The sequence below is a fragment of the Arachis ipaensis genome, chromosome B5 (genome assembly GCF_059453495.1).
Source record: "Arachis ipaensis isolate K30076 ecotype BB chromosome B5, ASM5945349v1, whole genome shotgun sequence".
Classification (NCBI taxonomy): domain Eukaryota; kingdom Viridiplantae; phylum Streptophyta; class Magnoliopsida; order Fabales; family Fabaceae; genus Arachis; species Arachis ipaensis.
The window spans coordinates 36,829,966-36,846,488 of record NC_142440.1 but is presented as its reverse complement, the minus strand read 5'-3'; the positions used below and the strand labels follow the sequence as shown (position 1 = coordinate 36,846,488).

Sequence of the window (16,523 nt, the reverse complement as noted above, 5' to 3'; positions counted from 1 at the left end):
TAAAATTTGTTAGCTGTTCCATTCTACCGTATACACTTGACACAAGCAATGAAAAAGGATACACATGTGAGACTAACCATTCATGCTACCTGCTGCCATATGTCCTAGACATGTTACCACACACATGAAAATACCAGTGCAAATTAAAGTATAAGCAAACCTGCAACAAAAAAGTGAAAGCATAGGAGCATAAACCACTACTTCAAATTAAAAGCTCTAATATTAGTTAGTATATAACATGGTTCTAATCATTATTACTAATGTCATTATTAATTTATTACTAATGAAGAATGATAACAGAAGGAAGATTTATTTTGAGAATAAAATAAATACATAAATGGAAGTATAATTGATTACCATGTCTCAGATACAAATTCAAAAGTAGGTGGTACATCTTATCTTTCTTCTAGCCAAATTTTGATTATCCATAAATCATAAATGATCATTGACATGCCTACCATTCCCATGATAGAATTAAAGAATGTTGGTTTCAATCATGGTCTTATCATAAAGATGAAACACATTCTATTTCAGATTTAAAACAAAAACATCATCATAACCTTGAAAGTGATGCGTAAAGTCATGACCTACAATTCTACATTGAACCTCCCAACAACATAAGAGTAGAATCAAAAGACAATCAAGTTTATTGAATAAAATCTTATTTCTACAATATTGTAAGATTCTGTTATGAAAATAATATGTCATTTGTGTAACTAAGGTAAAAAACTAAAAATATAGTAATAAGCAAAAACAGAACATTTCATTAAAGCAGGTCCAATTTTCCAAATTCCAACAAAGTTTCTTAGGAGCATAACAAATTCCAGCATTGTGAAGAAACCATGTGAAGGGTCATGCAATTCACACACAGCACAGTTGGAAGAACAAGATTCAAGATGCAAGAATTCAGCATAAAAGCTAAAGAACAAACAAATCCCCTCTAAATCCAAAAAAAAAAAAACAGCACCAGACAAATCTGAAAAGCATGATACTAGTCAATTTCCAAACATATTATAGAGTTCAAAACATCAAGAGACTATAAAAACCTGAAGAAGTGAGATTCTTACTGTTTATGCAGCAACAGCAGCTAACTAGCTTTCTAAAACAGTGATCATTCTAAGAAAGTAAATTTTGGTTTCAATCATGGTCTTATCATTGTACACAAGTGGCACTTGTTTATTGAGAAGCAAGGATTGGGGAGAAATTTTACCTCCACTCTCTTATTCAGGATGTCAAGATCACCGCGATTATTGTCAGTTAAAGCACAGTGCCGTACAAGATACTCAATGAACAACTCTCCAGATGAACTAACCAAGTAACAATGTGAAGCCATAACCACAATTAACTACAAGAAAAGAAGGAAGGCAGGAAAAACCAAAAGAAAGTGAAGGGTAAGAAACTGTGTTAGTTCAGAAGTAAATTACATGAACATAGTTCATAATGGATTACCTCAGAAAGTACTTTCCGAACACCTAAACTCGGCTCCTCTAGCAAGGACTTTACAGCTTCAACAAGTAGAGGTATTTTACTATGTCAAGCTTCAAATAACCTTCAGATAAGAATTGTAGGTCAATTTACACAAGATAATAACACACAGTAACTGTTAAGGTACCAAATTAGTCATATCCCTCAACCCAAATATAGTCTAAGCTTTTTGGTAAGGTAGTTCATGGCCTGGTGGTATTAGAGCTCCTATAACCAAATGCGGCCAAGAGTTCAATCTTTGTTTACGACTCAATCTTCCAAATAAAAGCTGAATTTTAGTAGAAGATACAGTGGGCCCAAGCATTGTCAGGGCTGCAGCCCCAAAAAATGTTATTGCCTGATACGATTTGAAGGTATAAAGCTATTCATGTATCTACCGAACAAATTAAGCTTTCTGAAAATATGATTCATGACAATTATCACCAGCAACAGAAAAGCAAGAACCTTGGTAAAAGATGCTTCAAAACACAAAGTCCACCAAAGGTCAATGTTTCTTCCTTCACCTTGCATTTCTAAAAGAAAAAGAAAAGTAGCCAAAAAGGCAACACTTTTATATCATATTAGGAGAAACAAAATAATTTTCTCCTTGGAAAAGGAAGAAACATCAGTGCAAATAAGGCACCTTCCTCAACATAACACACAGGCTAACAAAAATATGTAAAAGAAATAGGACATGATTCAACTTTAAATCAAACCAGAAACTAGTTCAACTGATTGCCTTCCTTCATCTAATATTTAGTCTGGGTCTAATTTCTTCTAGCAAGTTATTTAGCTTTACATGGTATAACTTAATCTCCCTTCGGCTTACTATGCTTTTCCTTTTTTATCAACAGAATAGAAAATTCACTTCAACTAGATTTTCAACAACTTACATTTACAAGAAACAGAAACAAATCATCTGGATACACCAAGCCAACTGTGAGAAAGCAACGTTGCACCTCATTATACATCTGCCAAACATTATTGAATTAAAAAAGAACATTTAACCTTTTTCATCAACAATCAGTGTCATAAATATTCAATAAGGTTGGAATCTTACAGTAAGAACAGATAGTATTACCTTAAGTCTAATTGAGAAATCTGATTGATCTTTGCTGTCATTATTTATAGAAACTACAGGTAGAAATGTTGACAGAGTAAGCGTCAAATCCTGCAAATAACGAGTATTTATTTTTAATTTTATTTATGGAAAAGGTGTTTTGTTTTAAATCTCTGAAGTAATTAGAAACAATAAAATACAGATAACAAGCCCACTGACAGAAAGAAAAGCATACAATTTAAATTAGAAACATTTACAAATGCCAAAATCCTGTAATTGGATGCCTGACAAAGCAATTCATATCACCATTAAATTATAAAAATTAATTAAAATATGAAAACAAATTTGGATAAATAGATTTTAAAGCTAACGGGATTAGTTAAAAGGCTATGAATGGCATTTTTTTTTCCATTTCTATAAAGATAAATTTTGCTGTCAAAATTATTGCCACTGCCACTAAATGCAGGCTCCAGTTTGACACCAACTTGAAATATTCTTTTTAAGTTGCTGAAATAGCTAATTGCATTTCATAATAAATTGGAACTTGGAGGCTTTATGGTAACCAATATATATGCAAAATAAATTGGAACTTGGAGGCTTTATGCCAACCATCTTTTCCATCAGTTAGTGCACGAGTAAAGCTATAACCACGATATGGATGAACAGCATTTTTATCCCCAGTAACTCCTGCAACCGTGTTTCCTTCTAGCAGTTTCCCATTTAAGTGTTCTGCTTCAGAGAAACTATCATGCTGAATGTGGAAGCTATTACTCTGTACCTTCATAGACATCTTTGTTTTCTGGTCCAACTAAGGAGAAATCATTGATGGCATAAGCACCATAGAGAAGACACTATGTGCTCCAATTTGTGTTTCACATCCGGATGAGCCATGGCCACAAGCAATTGATGGAACAAGGCATCAGGGAAAGCCTGGATAAGTCCAGAAAACACCCTATGTCTTTAGATAAACGAATAAAGCTGAATAGGTAGAAATGTTATTTCCAGTCTATGTAGGAATGCTTGTCTTCTTCTGATATGACACATTAGGGACAGAACTGATTAATTTTGCGGTTTGATAGACATCAGAAATTGTTGTTCTGGCTAGGAGGGTAGAAGTAGAAATATTCTCTAAAACCACAGCCATCAAATCAAGAATGGGTCCTACATCCCCAACCTGTTCTACAAAGCACACTACTTCAGGAATTACATTAAATCAAACTATTGGCAGTTCAGTATTTTAACAATCAGGTTCTAAGCATGAGATCTGAAAAGGAAATAGAGTCACTATCACCTTCACAGTTTGAAGAAAGTCACTAAGAAATAATTCCTGTGTTGCCTTGGACTGGTGACTGTAGGCCAAGATTTCCATCATATACTTGACAGCCACATCATATATCCCAAGTTAAGCATACCACCTATAACAATGAAAAGTAAGAAAGTTTAAAGAATCTAGATGCATATGTTCTACATTATTAAACAACCGGAATATTCTATTACTGAAGCAAGTCAAACTTACTGTCCTATATGAAAATGAACATGATCATTGATGTAGCTCCAAGTAGAAGGATCACTATCACACTGTAGCAAGAAGCAGCAGCAAAAGAAAAAAGATAATGCAGTGAAAGGAAACACCAAAAATTGAAAAACCATGAGGAAAAAAGTTTCAACAACAAATTTTAAATCAAACTAATTACTAAAGTCAGAAAAAAACAAATCTAACTAAAACTAATCTAATCAAAACCTAAAAATCCACTAATCAGAAAACAAATCTAACTAAACTAATTACTAAAATCAAACTAACTAAACAAAATTAATTGAACTTAACAAAAATTAAAAGAATTTTGAAACTAAAACCTGGAAGCATTGACTGGAGGAGATGATGGCTATGGCGCTGAGAAGATATGCGAGCCAGAACTGAGTGGGGATAAAAGGAGAGGGAGAGGCGCAGTGGTGGGGACAGACGCTGCTACAGGTGGCGCCGGCGTGCTGGAGCTCACCTGAGACGAAGAGAACAGGAGCTTGAGCTTGATTTGTTCTGCGAACGAGAAAAAACGAGAGAGATAGGGGCTGTGTTCTACTGGTTCAGTGTTTAAAAGAGAGGAGAAGAAGGAGAAGGTAGCTGCGGTGGTTAGGGTGGTGGCGGTGGCGCTGTGAGTGAGGAAAGGAGAAGAAGAAGCTCGTACGAGGAGAAACCCATTGAAGGAGAGAGGAGCAACTCGTTTGTTATGTGATTTTGTGCGTGTGAAAGGGGGGTCGATAGGGTGGGGAGAAGTTAGGTTTAAATTAAAATTTTTCGACGGAAAATTTTAAATTACAGACGGATTTTCCATCTGTAATCATTTCTCACGAAAAAAAATTAATTTTACCGACAGAATTATCGACGGATTCTATTTTCTGTCTGTAATTTATGCTAATTCATTTTTTTATTTTCCGACAAAAAAATCTCTCTGAAATTCCGTCTATATTTCCGAGGGATAAAATCCATCGAAAATATCCGTCTGTAATAACTAATTTTTTTGTAGTGCGGGAAAAAATTAAGAGAATATAATGCTAGCTAATAATTAGAAAATCGAGACATTATGTTGGATTCTATGCATAATACTAAGTTGCAAACACAAATGTGCAGGTATATATAAGCATCACTGTGCACATACCTTTAGAAGAAATTGGCTTGTTGTCCACCTCAAAAGTCTGCAAGATATATCTGTTAAAATCAATGAAAGCAAATCATTACTTATTATTAATATAAGGAGCATATATTATTATTGGGTTCAACCGTTCAAGGAATGGGTCCTAACACATGAATTAGTTAACAGGATAACGAAGTGGGCTTGAAAGAATTGCCCTTCGTAAACACAAGACTAAACCGTTGAATAATAACAAAGCACATAATAAAAAATAATCCACACAAACAGGTTCCTATAAAAAAATTATCTACTAATTAAATACTAACCTTCAAAGTAAGCTTCATAAGGTGTTAGGTAATGATAATTTAGAACATTACTAAGTAATCAAGTGGAACACTTGTAAGACCCAGAATCTTTGAAAAGTCTTATTATGATCAAGTCTCAAATTCTACAGTTATTTATAGCCTTAATTTAAGAGATCATTTTATTAAAGATGATTAAGGCAAGTTTTGATTTATTGAATTTGAGATAAGTTATGGTTATTATCCAATTTTATAATTATTGGATTATTTGCTATATTTAAATCATATAGTTGGTAGTTGTGAAATAATAAGGATTTTTATATGATTCAGATTAAATAATTAATATTTTAAATATTAATACTGTTACTTTGGAAAATAAAGGGTTTAATTATATTATTTCTAATTATTTTGATTTGGACATTTTATTGAAAATAAAGTGTGAGATTGATGAGTAAATAGTATTTTTATACATTATTATTGTTGGGTTAGAATTTATTTCTAATTACTATATTATCCTTATTTTTAAGTAAAATTACTAAAATGCCCTTAACCCTAATTTTTGAAAATGAAACCCTAATTCCTAACTCTCAGCTGCCACACCCCAACCCTTCCTTTGCCACAACAGAACGCAGCAGCCCTCTCTTCTTCCCAGCAGAACGTAACACAGATTTGTGAAAGAAAGAGAGATCCGGAAGGGAGAAGGAGGAAGGGCGGCGCCGGCGGGCGTCACTACCGCCGCGCCGCTGTGTTGCACTGAGGAGGGGGAACCGGAGATGTGGGACTGTGCAGTGCCGGCAAGGAGTGTTGTCACCGTTGCTGGCGCTGAGGAGAAGGAGAGACTGCGCGACAATGAAGGAAGGGGACGCGGGCCAGAGACGCGAGGAGCGTCGCAATCGAAGCTGCCCTGTTCATCCCTGCCAGTCGTGGTTCTTCCACCCATCAACCTATTCCGTCGCTGGAGACCTCAGAGTCGCTGCTCGTTGCGCCGTCCTTGTCGCTGCCACTGCTTCCATGTCTTCCAACGGCGCTGCTATCGCCATCGTGAGTCCAGAGAGGAAGCGTTGCAGCAACTGAATCTCGAGGGACACGTTCACGAGATGGGAGAGAGAGCGGCGGGGAGAGGGAGGCCATGCATCCCGTCGTGCGTGTCACTGCCCAAGGACCGCTGCTGATCCGTGCTGTGCGAAGCCAACGGCGCTGTTCCTGCCGTCGTTAGCGCCACCGGGGTTCCGGCCATCACTGTCGTTGAGGGAACTCACCGGAGTCGTGGAGGTTGTCACCGCTCTTTGTGGTTCTGTGTTGAGTTGCGTCGGTAAGCCTTTGCGGCCAGAAAATGCCCCTGCTGCCGTTGCCGGAAAATTCTGCCAGTAAGGGTCTTGTCATTAGCCTCCGTCCTTTTGAATTTCGAGAATATTATGGTCACTGCATGTTGGTTTCAGTTGTCGTGATCGGAATTCGTCGCCACTGCCGCTTGAGGTGGCTGCCGGGCTGCCGCCGAACCGGTTCGGAGACCGCCGCTGTTTCGGTTCAGCCATTCCTTCCTTGGTTCGGTAAGCGTTTTCGATTTTAAAGCCCCTTAGTTACTGTTCTGTTATCATACGCTGAGGTTTGTGGCGTTAATTGGTATACGATTGAGTTTCGGTTGTTGTATGTTGCGATTAGAGTTGTTGAGATTATTGCGAAAGTGGCTTGGAACCGAGGTTTTGGCTGCCGGGATTTTGATTGTTGATTTCGGGTCGAGGCGGAAAGGATTCTGTGACGCGTTTGGGCTATGGTTTTGTGTTTTGAGGTAGGGGCGCTTTCCGAAAACTATAGTTATTATTGGAATTATTACATATGGATACTGTTGTGAGATATTGTGTATTTGGTGATTGTATCTTCCTTATGTGTTATTTGATTGACTCGAGTGATTATGGATGTTGGTTTGGTTGAATGGTTGTGCGGCTTTGTGAAATGTAATGTTTTGAAGTGATTCTTTAAAGATTTGAAATCTGAGTTTAATCCGTTGAGGATTGATTTGATTTGAGTCAATTATTTGATGATGTGAAAAGTCGAATGCACTTTTGAATTCAGCCTGGTTTACTTTAATTGACTTGATCTTGGACAAATGATTTGTTACTGAACCGTTTCTTTAAAGCTTTAGAAATGAGTTAAATTGGTTGATATTGAGTTAATTTTTGTAATGGTTTCCTTGAGATATGCCACTGAGGCGACTGTTGGATTTAGCTTGCTTTTGAATTGATTTCTGGATTTGAGCTGTTGAAAGGAATGAGAAACGGTTTAGTTGGGACCCGAACCGGGTGGCAAAAGTCCAAGTTTTAGGGGAGGTGTTGCCGAAATTTCTATAAAATCCGAGTCTTTATTGAAATGTTGTCTGGAAAATGATGAGTTAAAGACTTCTGCTATTTTATTTGAATTATCAAGAAAAGGATGATTCATGCTTTCGAAATGAGTTAGTAAAGAGGAAATTGTGATTTAGTCTTGCTTCTTAAGAAAGGCATTGTATCTCTTTCAAGAGAAAGTTATTTAGATGAAACTTGTGTTTTAAAGCTGTTTGAATGCAAAAAGGATTTATGCCTTTGAATTTGACTTGGGGGTTTCAATTAAAGAAGTTTCAATGACTTTGAAAGAACCTGAATGTCTATTGACAAGTTTTATTTTGAAATGTTTTGAGAAAGGTTTTAAGTACTCTTTGAACTCTGAACTTTTGCAAGACTAAAACAAATTTGAACAGTTGAAACGCTTTAGAATTTATCATGGGGGTTGAAGCTGGTTTTGCCTAAGTAAAGGAAACGGCTTTGAAAGAAGTAAATGATTACGTGACTCGGTTTGGCTTAGATCCTATTTTATTACTCAAATCGGAAAGCCAAGGTTTTAATGATTTTAAATGAATTCGGCGAAATGAGTTATGCTATTCTCCCCTAAAGACTTGGGACTCTGCCGAGAAACTTTGTTATAAAATCCCATTGTGGGATGGGTGATTTTGAATGTTCCCAAAATGAATCTTTAACTTTCCATGGTTTTGGAAGTTTCGGAAAGAGGATGCCGAGAGCGGCTTTGTTTTAAAAAGGGAACTCACTTTGAGTAAATTTGGCTTATGAGCCTGAGATGATTTGAGAAACGAGATTTCTAAAAGCCAAGGCTGAAAAGAGTTGAAACTTGATTTCAAAGTGAAACGATTTGAGAAAAAGTGATTTGTGGCTTAAATGCCGGTTTTATGAATTTGATGAGGTTGAATGGTGGAGGTGCCATTTTGCTATGAGCCGGAATGGCTGTGTATGATATTGATTTATGGCGGATTGCCGACTGAGTTATGGGCCGTATGGCTGATTATGAATTATGAATTTAAGCCGGATGGCTGAGATGGATGTTGATCCATGGCTGGGACTGAATGAATATATGCTTGAGACACCTGGGTAGTAGCAAGGGTTGTGGTTTGTCCCACTTGCTCCAGGTCAGAGATTGTGACGCCTGGGTAGTAGCGGTAGTAGTGGTGATTCCACTCGCTCCAGGTTGAGCTTTTAAACACCCGCCTGGGTAGTAGCCGCAGTAGTGGTTATTCCACTGGCTCTGGGTTGAGCGGGCAGTAGCAAGGGGGTTGTAGCTCAAACCTACTTGCTCCGCGAGGGGTGTTTCTATCCATGGTTAGCTACCAGGACGTGTCGGGTTGGCTATATAACCGACAGATGATATCATCAGCCACTAGGGACAAGCATGCATCATATGCATTTGTGTGACATTGGTTGGGTGTGCATATTATACTTGGTTTGCCTATGTGATTAATTGCTAACTATTCTACTTGTAATAACTGTTTCTTTGTGCTTGAACTTCCTATCTGTGTTTGCATCTGGGACTCTGTTGGATTATGGTGATTGGTTGTTGGTTGGATTGTTTGGGCTTAGGGCCGTGGTTGGAAAAAGATGAACTGATGGTTGATTTCGGTTTTGTGTTTCTGGTTTGGAATAAAATTATGAAAAGCTATTTTGGTTCCGCATAGATAAACCGTTTTGAAAGGCTTTTGAGTTTTTGAGAATTGAACGGTTCTTCTTTCCGAAAAGATTTCCGACTTTACTTTCATTGTAAACCGTTGTTTTTGAAAAGAGGCATAAGACAGTTATGAATCACTGGTGCGGTTATCTTCACGTATCCTATTACAGTAATTCCCAAAAACCCTCTACTGAGAACCCTTTTGAGGATGATGTTCTCACCCCCCTACATTTTTCCCCTTTCAGGATATGGGCGCAGAAGTTACGAAGAGTTCATTTAGTTGTTGTTGAGATGCTTTGTATTGTGTTAGTTATGGTTTATTGTACCCTCGCCTTTATCTTGATATAATCTGTAAGAGGGATAGGAATTGTATTGGATAATGACTGTAATATTATGTATGTATATAATATATATATATATATATATATATATATATATATATATATATATATGGATGTACTCTTTATGAATTTTGTAAGTTGTATGGTATTTATGGATGTATGATATCGGATGAAAGTATTTTTGGATCGGTATTGCGGTTTAAAGTTTTTAAACAGGCTCATATTTTAGTATTAAATAGTATAAAAGCCGTCGTAATGTCCGAGCTATCAAAGTCGCGCAGCCGGAAGTGTGAACTTTAGTAGTTAGGGTATTACAACACTTGGTTCATGAAATTAATAAATAAACATAAGTGAAGATGACAGCTGAAGCAAGATTAACCATCAAAATCAGGGAATTCAGTCATTTATACCACACAAATCTCAAATCTCAAAGTGAAATTGATTCAATAACATTGCAAAGTGATAAGATAATGTTTGGTTTTTAGCAGTGCACTAAATAAAAGTACTTTATTACTCTGCTCAGGTATTCAAGCTTTTCTTGCACAATGTTATGTATATGGATTATTGACCCAGCCAGCAAGATATATACTCACATTAATAATTGAGGAATTAATGCCTTTAAACTAATTTTGATTAGCGTCCAATCTTAAAAGACAATATCAAAACTAATACAATAATTTATATAGGGTGAGCTGGATATACATCTATGTTTAAAGTCATTATATACTACAAGTAGTAGTAATTTGGATTAAAAGCTGGACATTAAAATTATATATAACATCCAATCACAGCAGTCCAATTACTACCTAAATCCTGCTCCTGTATTTTACCACAGCCTTAGGAGCTGCACATTAAAGAAAAATTAATTTGCCCAATTTTATACCACACTAATTGGTGTATTAACCATATTTACTGGTTTCTATTGACTAGTTTGATGATTATTGATTAATTCTCAGAGATTCAAATCACAGCACGAACTACTTATAGTTTCACACTTCATTGATCATAGGAGAAAATTCTTTTCAAACATAAACTAGCAATACACTCAAATCTCTAACCATCTAAGTAAATACCACCTACTGGGCTATAATCACTGACGTAGCTTCAAATAATGGAGTGGAATTTAATCAAAAAATGAGACATGAGTAATTAGGAAAACCATAAAATTCGTTATCATGATAGGACTTGGATCAAATTTCTCATCTCTTTAAATATTACCAAATTTGATCCAAAGACAGAGGAGCATCTTACAATTATCGAAACATGCACAACCTTCATATGCAGTAAGAACACCAATCAAAGACACATTATACCATCACAAATTGATAGAAACACTGGTGATTACCGCAGCAGAGAGGATGATGTAAGAACTGGCCCGAACGGAAGAAATGGAAAATATAAAATGAAATGGAAAATATAAAACTTAAAATGAAAACACGTGCAGAAGTACATAATCAAAACACGTGAAAGAAATGGAAAATATAAAAATGCAAAGGGGCATGATGAGAGAGCTGCTAAAGCAGAAACCGAAGCAGAAAATCTAAAGCAGGAACTTGGCATATTAGAGGCTGAGAAGGATGCTTGTTTTTATCAATATAATAAATGCCTTGAAAAGATTTCTGTCTTGGAGGCTAAGCTAGCACTTACTGAGGAGAATAGTAGGATGTTGAATGAGCAAATTGAAAGAGCAGAAATGGAAGCTAAATCTCTGAGGAAAAGTCTTGCTGAACTGAATGAAGAGAAAGAAGCTGTAGCTTTTCTGTACAAGCAGTGCTTGGAGAAGATATCTACAATGGGGAGTGAAATTCTGCATGCCCATGAAACTTTTGATCGATTGAATAGAGAGATTGAAATAGGGGCTGAAAAACTAAGGACTGTTGAAGAGCATTGTGGTATGTTGGAAAAATCAAACCGATCTCTTCAGCTGGAGGCTGACAACCTGGATAGAAAATTTCTGTAAAATTGAAACTTGCAAGCATATCAGTTAGCAATAATTACACAACAATATAAAAAAGCAATGACATGGGAAAGGATAACTGTACCTGGTTGATACCAATCTCTCAGCATGAATGAATTACACTTCATTGCCAAAGTTTCGTCCTATCAAATTAAACATATCATCATTGAATTTTGGCTTTAATTGACCTAGTTCTTTCAAGTTTCAATAGCACCCATGCTTTAAAATAATCACGTAATAAAGTACCTTGAGTCTGTTACAATTGAGATCTCATAATGGCTTGCAAGAAGAAGAAAAAATGTTATTTCAGAACTTATTTCTATTTCAATTTCTTTGGTTTCAGCCTCATAAAGAGAAGGAGAAAAGAACCTATTTTTGTGCACCAATTTCTAAATTGAGGGAGCAAACCTCATCATCAGAAAATTTCTCGAAATTTGAATATTATACTAACAAGATATCGAAAACAAAAGGTACCAACTTAAACTATGCTTTAGTGAAAAAATTGCAAATAATCCTAACTAGGTTAGAAAATCAAATTCATGATAAATGACCAAGAACACCTATCATGCAATAATCCCTTATTATCACCGACTACTAGTACTTTAAAATAAGAAATACACCTAAGGAATAATATGAAAGTGAAACTAAAACAGCATACTTATAAATACCACCTGTACTGGTTTTGGTTTTAGTGAATGACATTGCAACAATTTCATTCATTAAAGTATAAGGCAAAAAAAAATAGTTACCTTTTGCCAAGGTCCTACAGTTAAAAGTTACAGTTGGTGGGCTTTCTACTTTCCAATGGAAAAAAAACATAGATTTAGATGTTCATATGAAGTAAGAAAAACAGAAGGCACAAATCAAATTTAGTACTATAAAATATTAATAAACAACTGTTTTTTATTTAGCATTATTGGTATGGACCTTAAAACTCTGCCAGGAAAAATCTTGTAAAAGAATTAATGATTTATGAATTTCACTTCTTTATTGCAATACCTATCCGTTGCTAAGCATTTTTTACTTCTTGACTTCTTTTGGTACTCTTTTTGATGCTTTTTTCCATTTACATTTCTCTAATTTCATGCAATTTCTGTGCTTGAAGCATTCATACTTAAAGAACGAATTAATATTTTGACTTATGAAGTTTGATTCCGGATAGAAATCATCAGCGAATTATATGCAGATACATACATTGTCTTTCTAAAACATTAAAATATGAATCACTTGAAATAAAAAAATATATGCTCCAGAGGGTGGCTTTAGAAAATTAACACATCTAATTTACTTTCTAATTCTAATCACTTTCAAAACACATTCATGTAGCTGACTTAAATAATGAAAAGAGGCATAGTTGGCACTGAAAACTTACTATCTAGACAGTTCTTCCTAGAGGATGTAGGTATCCATCAATTAGAAAGAAAATAAATAAAAATAAAATGCTTTTGCAGGATTAAGTATGGTAGAAGATCATGCCATTGGAGCATAAGGCCAGTTAAAGCAGAACATACTATACAATTAAGAAATTTTATACTTAATATCATTTATGATGATCACATAAGAAGTAGATCATAATGAACCAAAAAGGGGAAAAATATACCTTCTGAGATGATTTAGATTCTGAGACTTACTTTCAAATGAAGATAATTTGGATTTTGGTTTCACTTCTGTAAACTGCAAACATTTGGCATATTGTCGAACATTTGGCATGCAATAGCATAAACAACACAAAATAACACTAAAAAGTATTCTTTGCAACACTAATTCAAAATTCAACACCAATGACATGAAAAATCAGCAGCATTTCACAGTGACTCAGTAAAGTATCAGTCAATCGATCCAAACAAATTGAAATTCAAACTCAAGAAGCTTTTAACAGCATGTTTAACTATGTATAAATTAACACTAATTCTAATCAGAAAATCCTAATTCTAACCTAAACTCAAGTAACAACGGAAAATAATCTTAACCAAATCAAATTAACACTAGAATCAACATATAACTAACCCTAAATTAACTAAAACATAGAAGAAATCTGAGAACCTGAGTCAAAGAATAGAGCAAGAGCATAGGAGAGAGGGATGCAGTGGCAGTGACCAGCCGCTGCTGCATCTGAACACGCTAGAACTGGAGTGGCCCTGTTCTGATTCTGTGGCTAGAAATGAGGGAGGCAGGGGCGAGCTACAGAGCCACAATACGAGGTTGTAAGGAGGAGAAGAAGATGGTCGCGGCGGCGCAGGATGGTAGCCAACGGAAAGACAAAGAAGGCAGGAGACAGGGGAAGAGAAAAAGAAAAAGGATTTTTGCGGGGGTTGTTCGGCGAAGGTGGAAGAAGAAGAGGAAAGAAGGGAAGAAGAAGAAGAACATGACGGTGGTGGTTCTGTGGTTCTGACGGAGACGCTGGGGGTGATGATCGATGGTGGCACTGCGTTGGTGGTCGAGAAGAAGCTAGGGTTGGAGAAGGGGAGTCATTCAGACTTCAGAGCTCTGAACTTGGTCAAGTGAGTGACGAGGTACTGAGGGCTTTTGGCTCTCTTTTTTATTTGATTTCCGGCAGTTGGGAAGATAATCGCCGCTATCTTGGTTTCTTTTGTAGCTGAAGCACAAACCGCTGCCATAACCGCTCCTATCTAACCAATTTTGTGGCGGTTTGATAAACAGCCGCCAATCAACGGCCGCTATCCTCCGCATTTGTTGTAGTGTATCTTCATCAATAAGCAAGCATTTGGATGAGTTATCTATGCATGCCTTGATTCATCAAACATTAGTGAATTATAATCATTTTCATGAGATTTATGCAAGAACTACTTGATGCATTGAATGGTGCAATATCTTGTGATTATAGCAAAGTTTTGATGCACTTGTTTGATTGATGATAGGCAAAGAGAAGCAGAGAAGAAGTAGAGAGGCTGTGGCGTTAGTGGCCAAGTTAGCACACTAACGCCATGGTTAACGCTGGCCAATGAAGAGGTGCTGGCGTTAGTGGCCAAGTTAGCCTACTAACGCCAGTGCTAATGTGTTCTACAAGGAAGAAGTTGGCGTTAGTGGCAAAGTTAGCCCACTAACACCAGTGCCAACGTTGCCAATGAAGAGGTGCTGGCGTTAGTGGCCAAGTTAGCCCACTAACGCCAGTGCTAATGTGCTTGAAGAAGAAGAAAAAGCTGGCGTTAGTGGCAAAGTTAGGTCACTAACGCCAGTGCCAATGTTGGTCAAGGAAGAAGGGAGCGTTAGTGGCCAAAGTTAGCTCACCAACGCCATTACACAAGGAAGAAGGTGCCAACGTTAGTGTGCTAACGCCACCAACGTTAGCACACTTACGTCTTCGATCATTAGTTTTTCATTTTATTGTTTCATTGTATTTATTTGATGTACTTGACTTTTAATTTATTTGAATATTGTATTATTTATTTTAAATAAAAGTTTTTCATTATTTATGAATTGACCACTTATTGTGTAAAAAAAAAATTAAATTTAAAATTGACCATGTATTTCAAATTAAAAAAAAATGTAATTATCGTCAGAATTGCCGTAGGAATAATTTGACGTTAATAGTACACAAAACACAATATTTTTTTGCGCTAACAATACCGTCGAAAAAATCTGCCGGTAACCAATTGGTTTTTCGAGCTGGTAATCCGTCATTACCGTTGGTAGAAAAAAATCCGACAGTAAATATTTACCGGTGAGGTTTATACCATCAAATTTAATTTATTTTTCCGACGGTACTCAACGATTTTCTTGTAGTGTACTCAGAGAGAGAGAGAAAGAGAAAAAGAAAAAGAAAAAGAAAGAAGAGAGGAGCAACTTAGGAAACCTTGTTGAGTATAACGGGAACAACTTTGGAGCCGTCACGCAGGCGAGAGTCGACTGTGGAAACCTGGCAGAGCAGGCTTGGGATCGTCTTCGTTGAAGCAGAAGAGACCGAGGTTCTTGCCGGTGGAGGCTCCGGCAATCAACAAGAACTCCTCAGATGGGTTGCTGAGCGCGTACACGGAGAGGTCGTGGAGGAACAGAAAATTGACAGGGAGGTCTTGGAGGAACTGGGTTCTTCATCTTCTTTGCCAGAGACAAATAAACGCAGAGAGAAGATGATTCGAATAGAGCTTTGTCTTCTTCTTGGCCAAAGACGAGACAAACAGAACTTGAGAAAAAGAAGAGTAAAGTGGAGACGAGACAAATAGAGCTTCAGAAAAAGAAAAGCAGAAAGAAGACATGAGACACCTTCTTCTTCTTTATCTAAGAAAAAAAAGGCTGAACCCTAAATAAGTTCCTAAACTTTTTTAATTTTTTATATATATTTTCGTGTTGATTTTAAATTGTTTTAAATTTAAAAATATAAAACTAAAATTAATTCAATTTTAACTAAACTAAAATGATTAGGGTAATTTTTGTCTAATATTAAAAAAATATTTAAATTTTTTGTAAAATTAAATAATTTTTTTATTTTTATTAAAATATAAAAATAATTTAATAAAAATATTAATATAATATATTTAAAAAAATTAATTACTAACATAAAAAATATAATTCATATATCGTATTTTAATTTATTTACATTTTTATTATACTAATATATATATATATAAATTTATTATCATACGAAACAACCATCTAATAATTAACAATTAACATCAACTTAACCAGAATTGAGTTCGACTTATTTACTTAGCACATTAATCCCACCTCATCTATCATTATTCGTTCAATAAAGAAATAAAACGAGATTATAGGGGATTTAAAATATTATAAAAAACCCTTCGAATTACTAATCTTTTCTTACAGCAG

At 35.9% G+C, this 16,523-nt stretch overlaps 1 protein-coding gene across 1 annotated transcript; it reads right to left on the bottom strand.

The window, feature by feature from the left end:
- Positions 1–1,904: 1,904 nt before the first annotated feature.
- Positions 1,905–3,896, bottom strand: LOC107643400 (protein SHOOT GRAVITROPISM 6-like). Its single transcript, XM_021123572.2, has 4 exons — positions 3,816–3,896; positions 2,546–2,635; positions 2,358–2,435; positions 1,905–1,997 (listed from the first exon to the last, which is right to left on the bottom strand). The coding sequence occupies exons 1-4, from the start codon at positions 3,894–3,896 to the stop codon at positions 1,905–1,907; spliced, it is 342 nt and encodes a 113-aa protein (XP_020979231.1).
- Between the last annotated feature and the right edge of the window lie 12,627 nt (positions 3,897–16,523).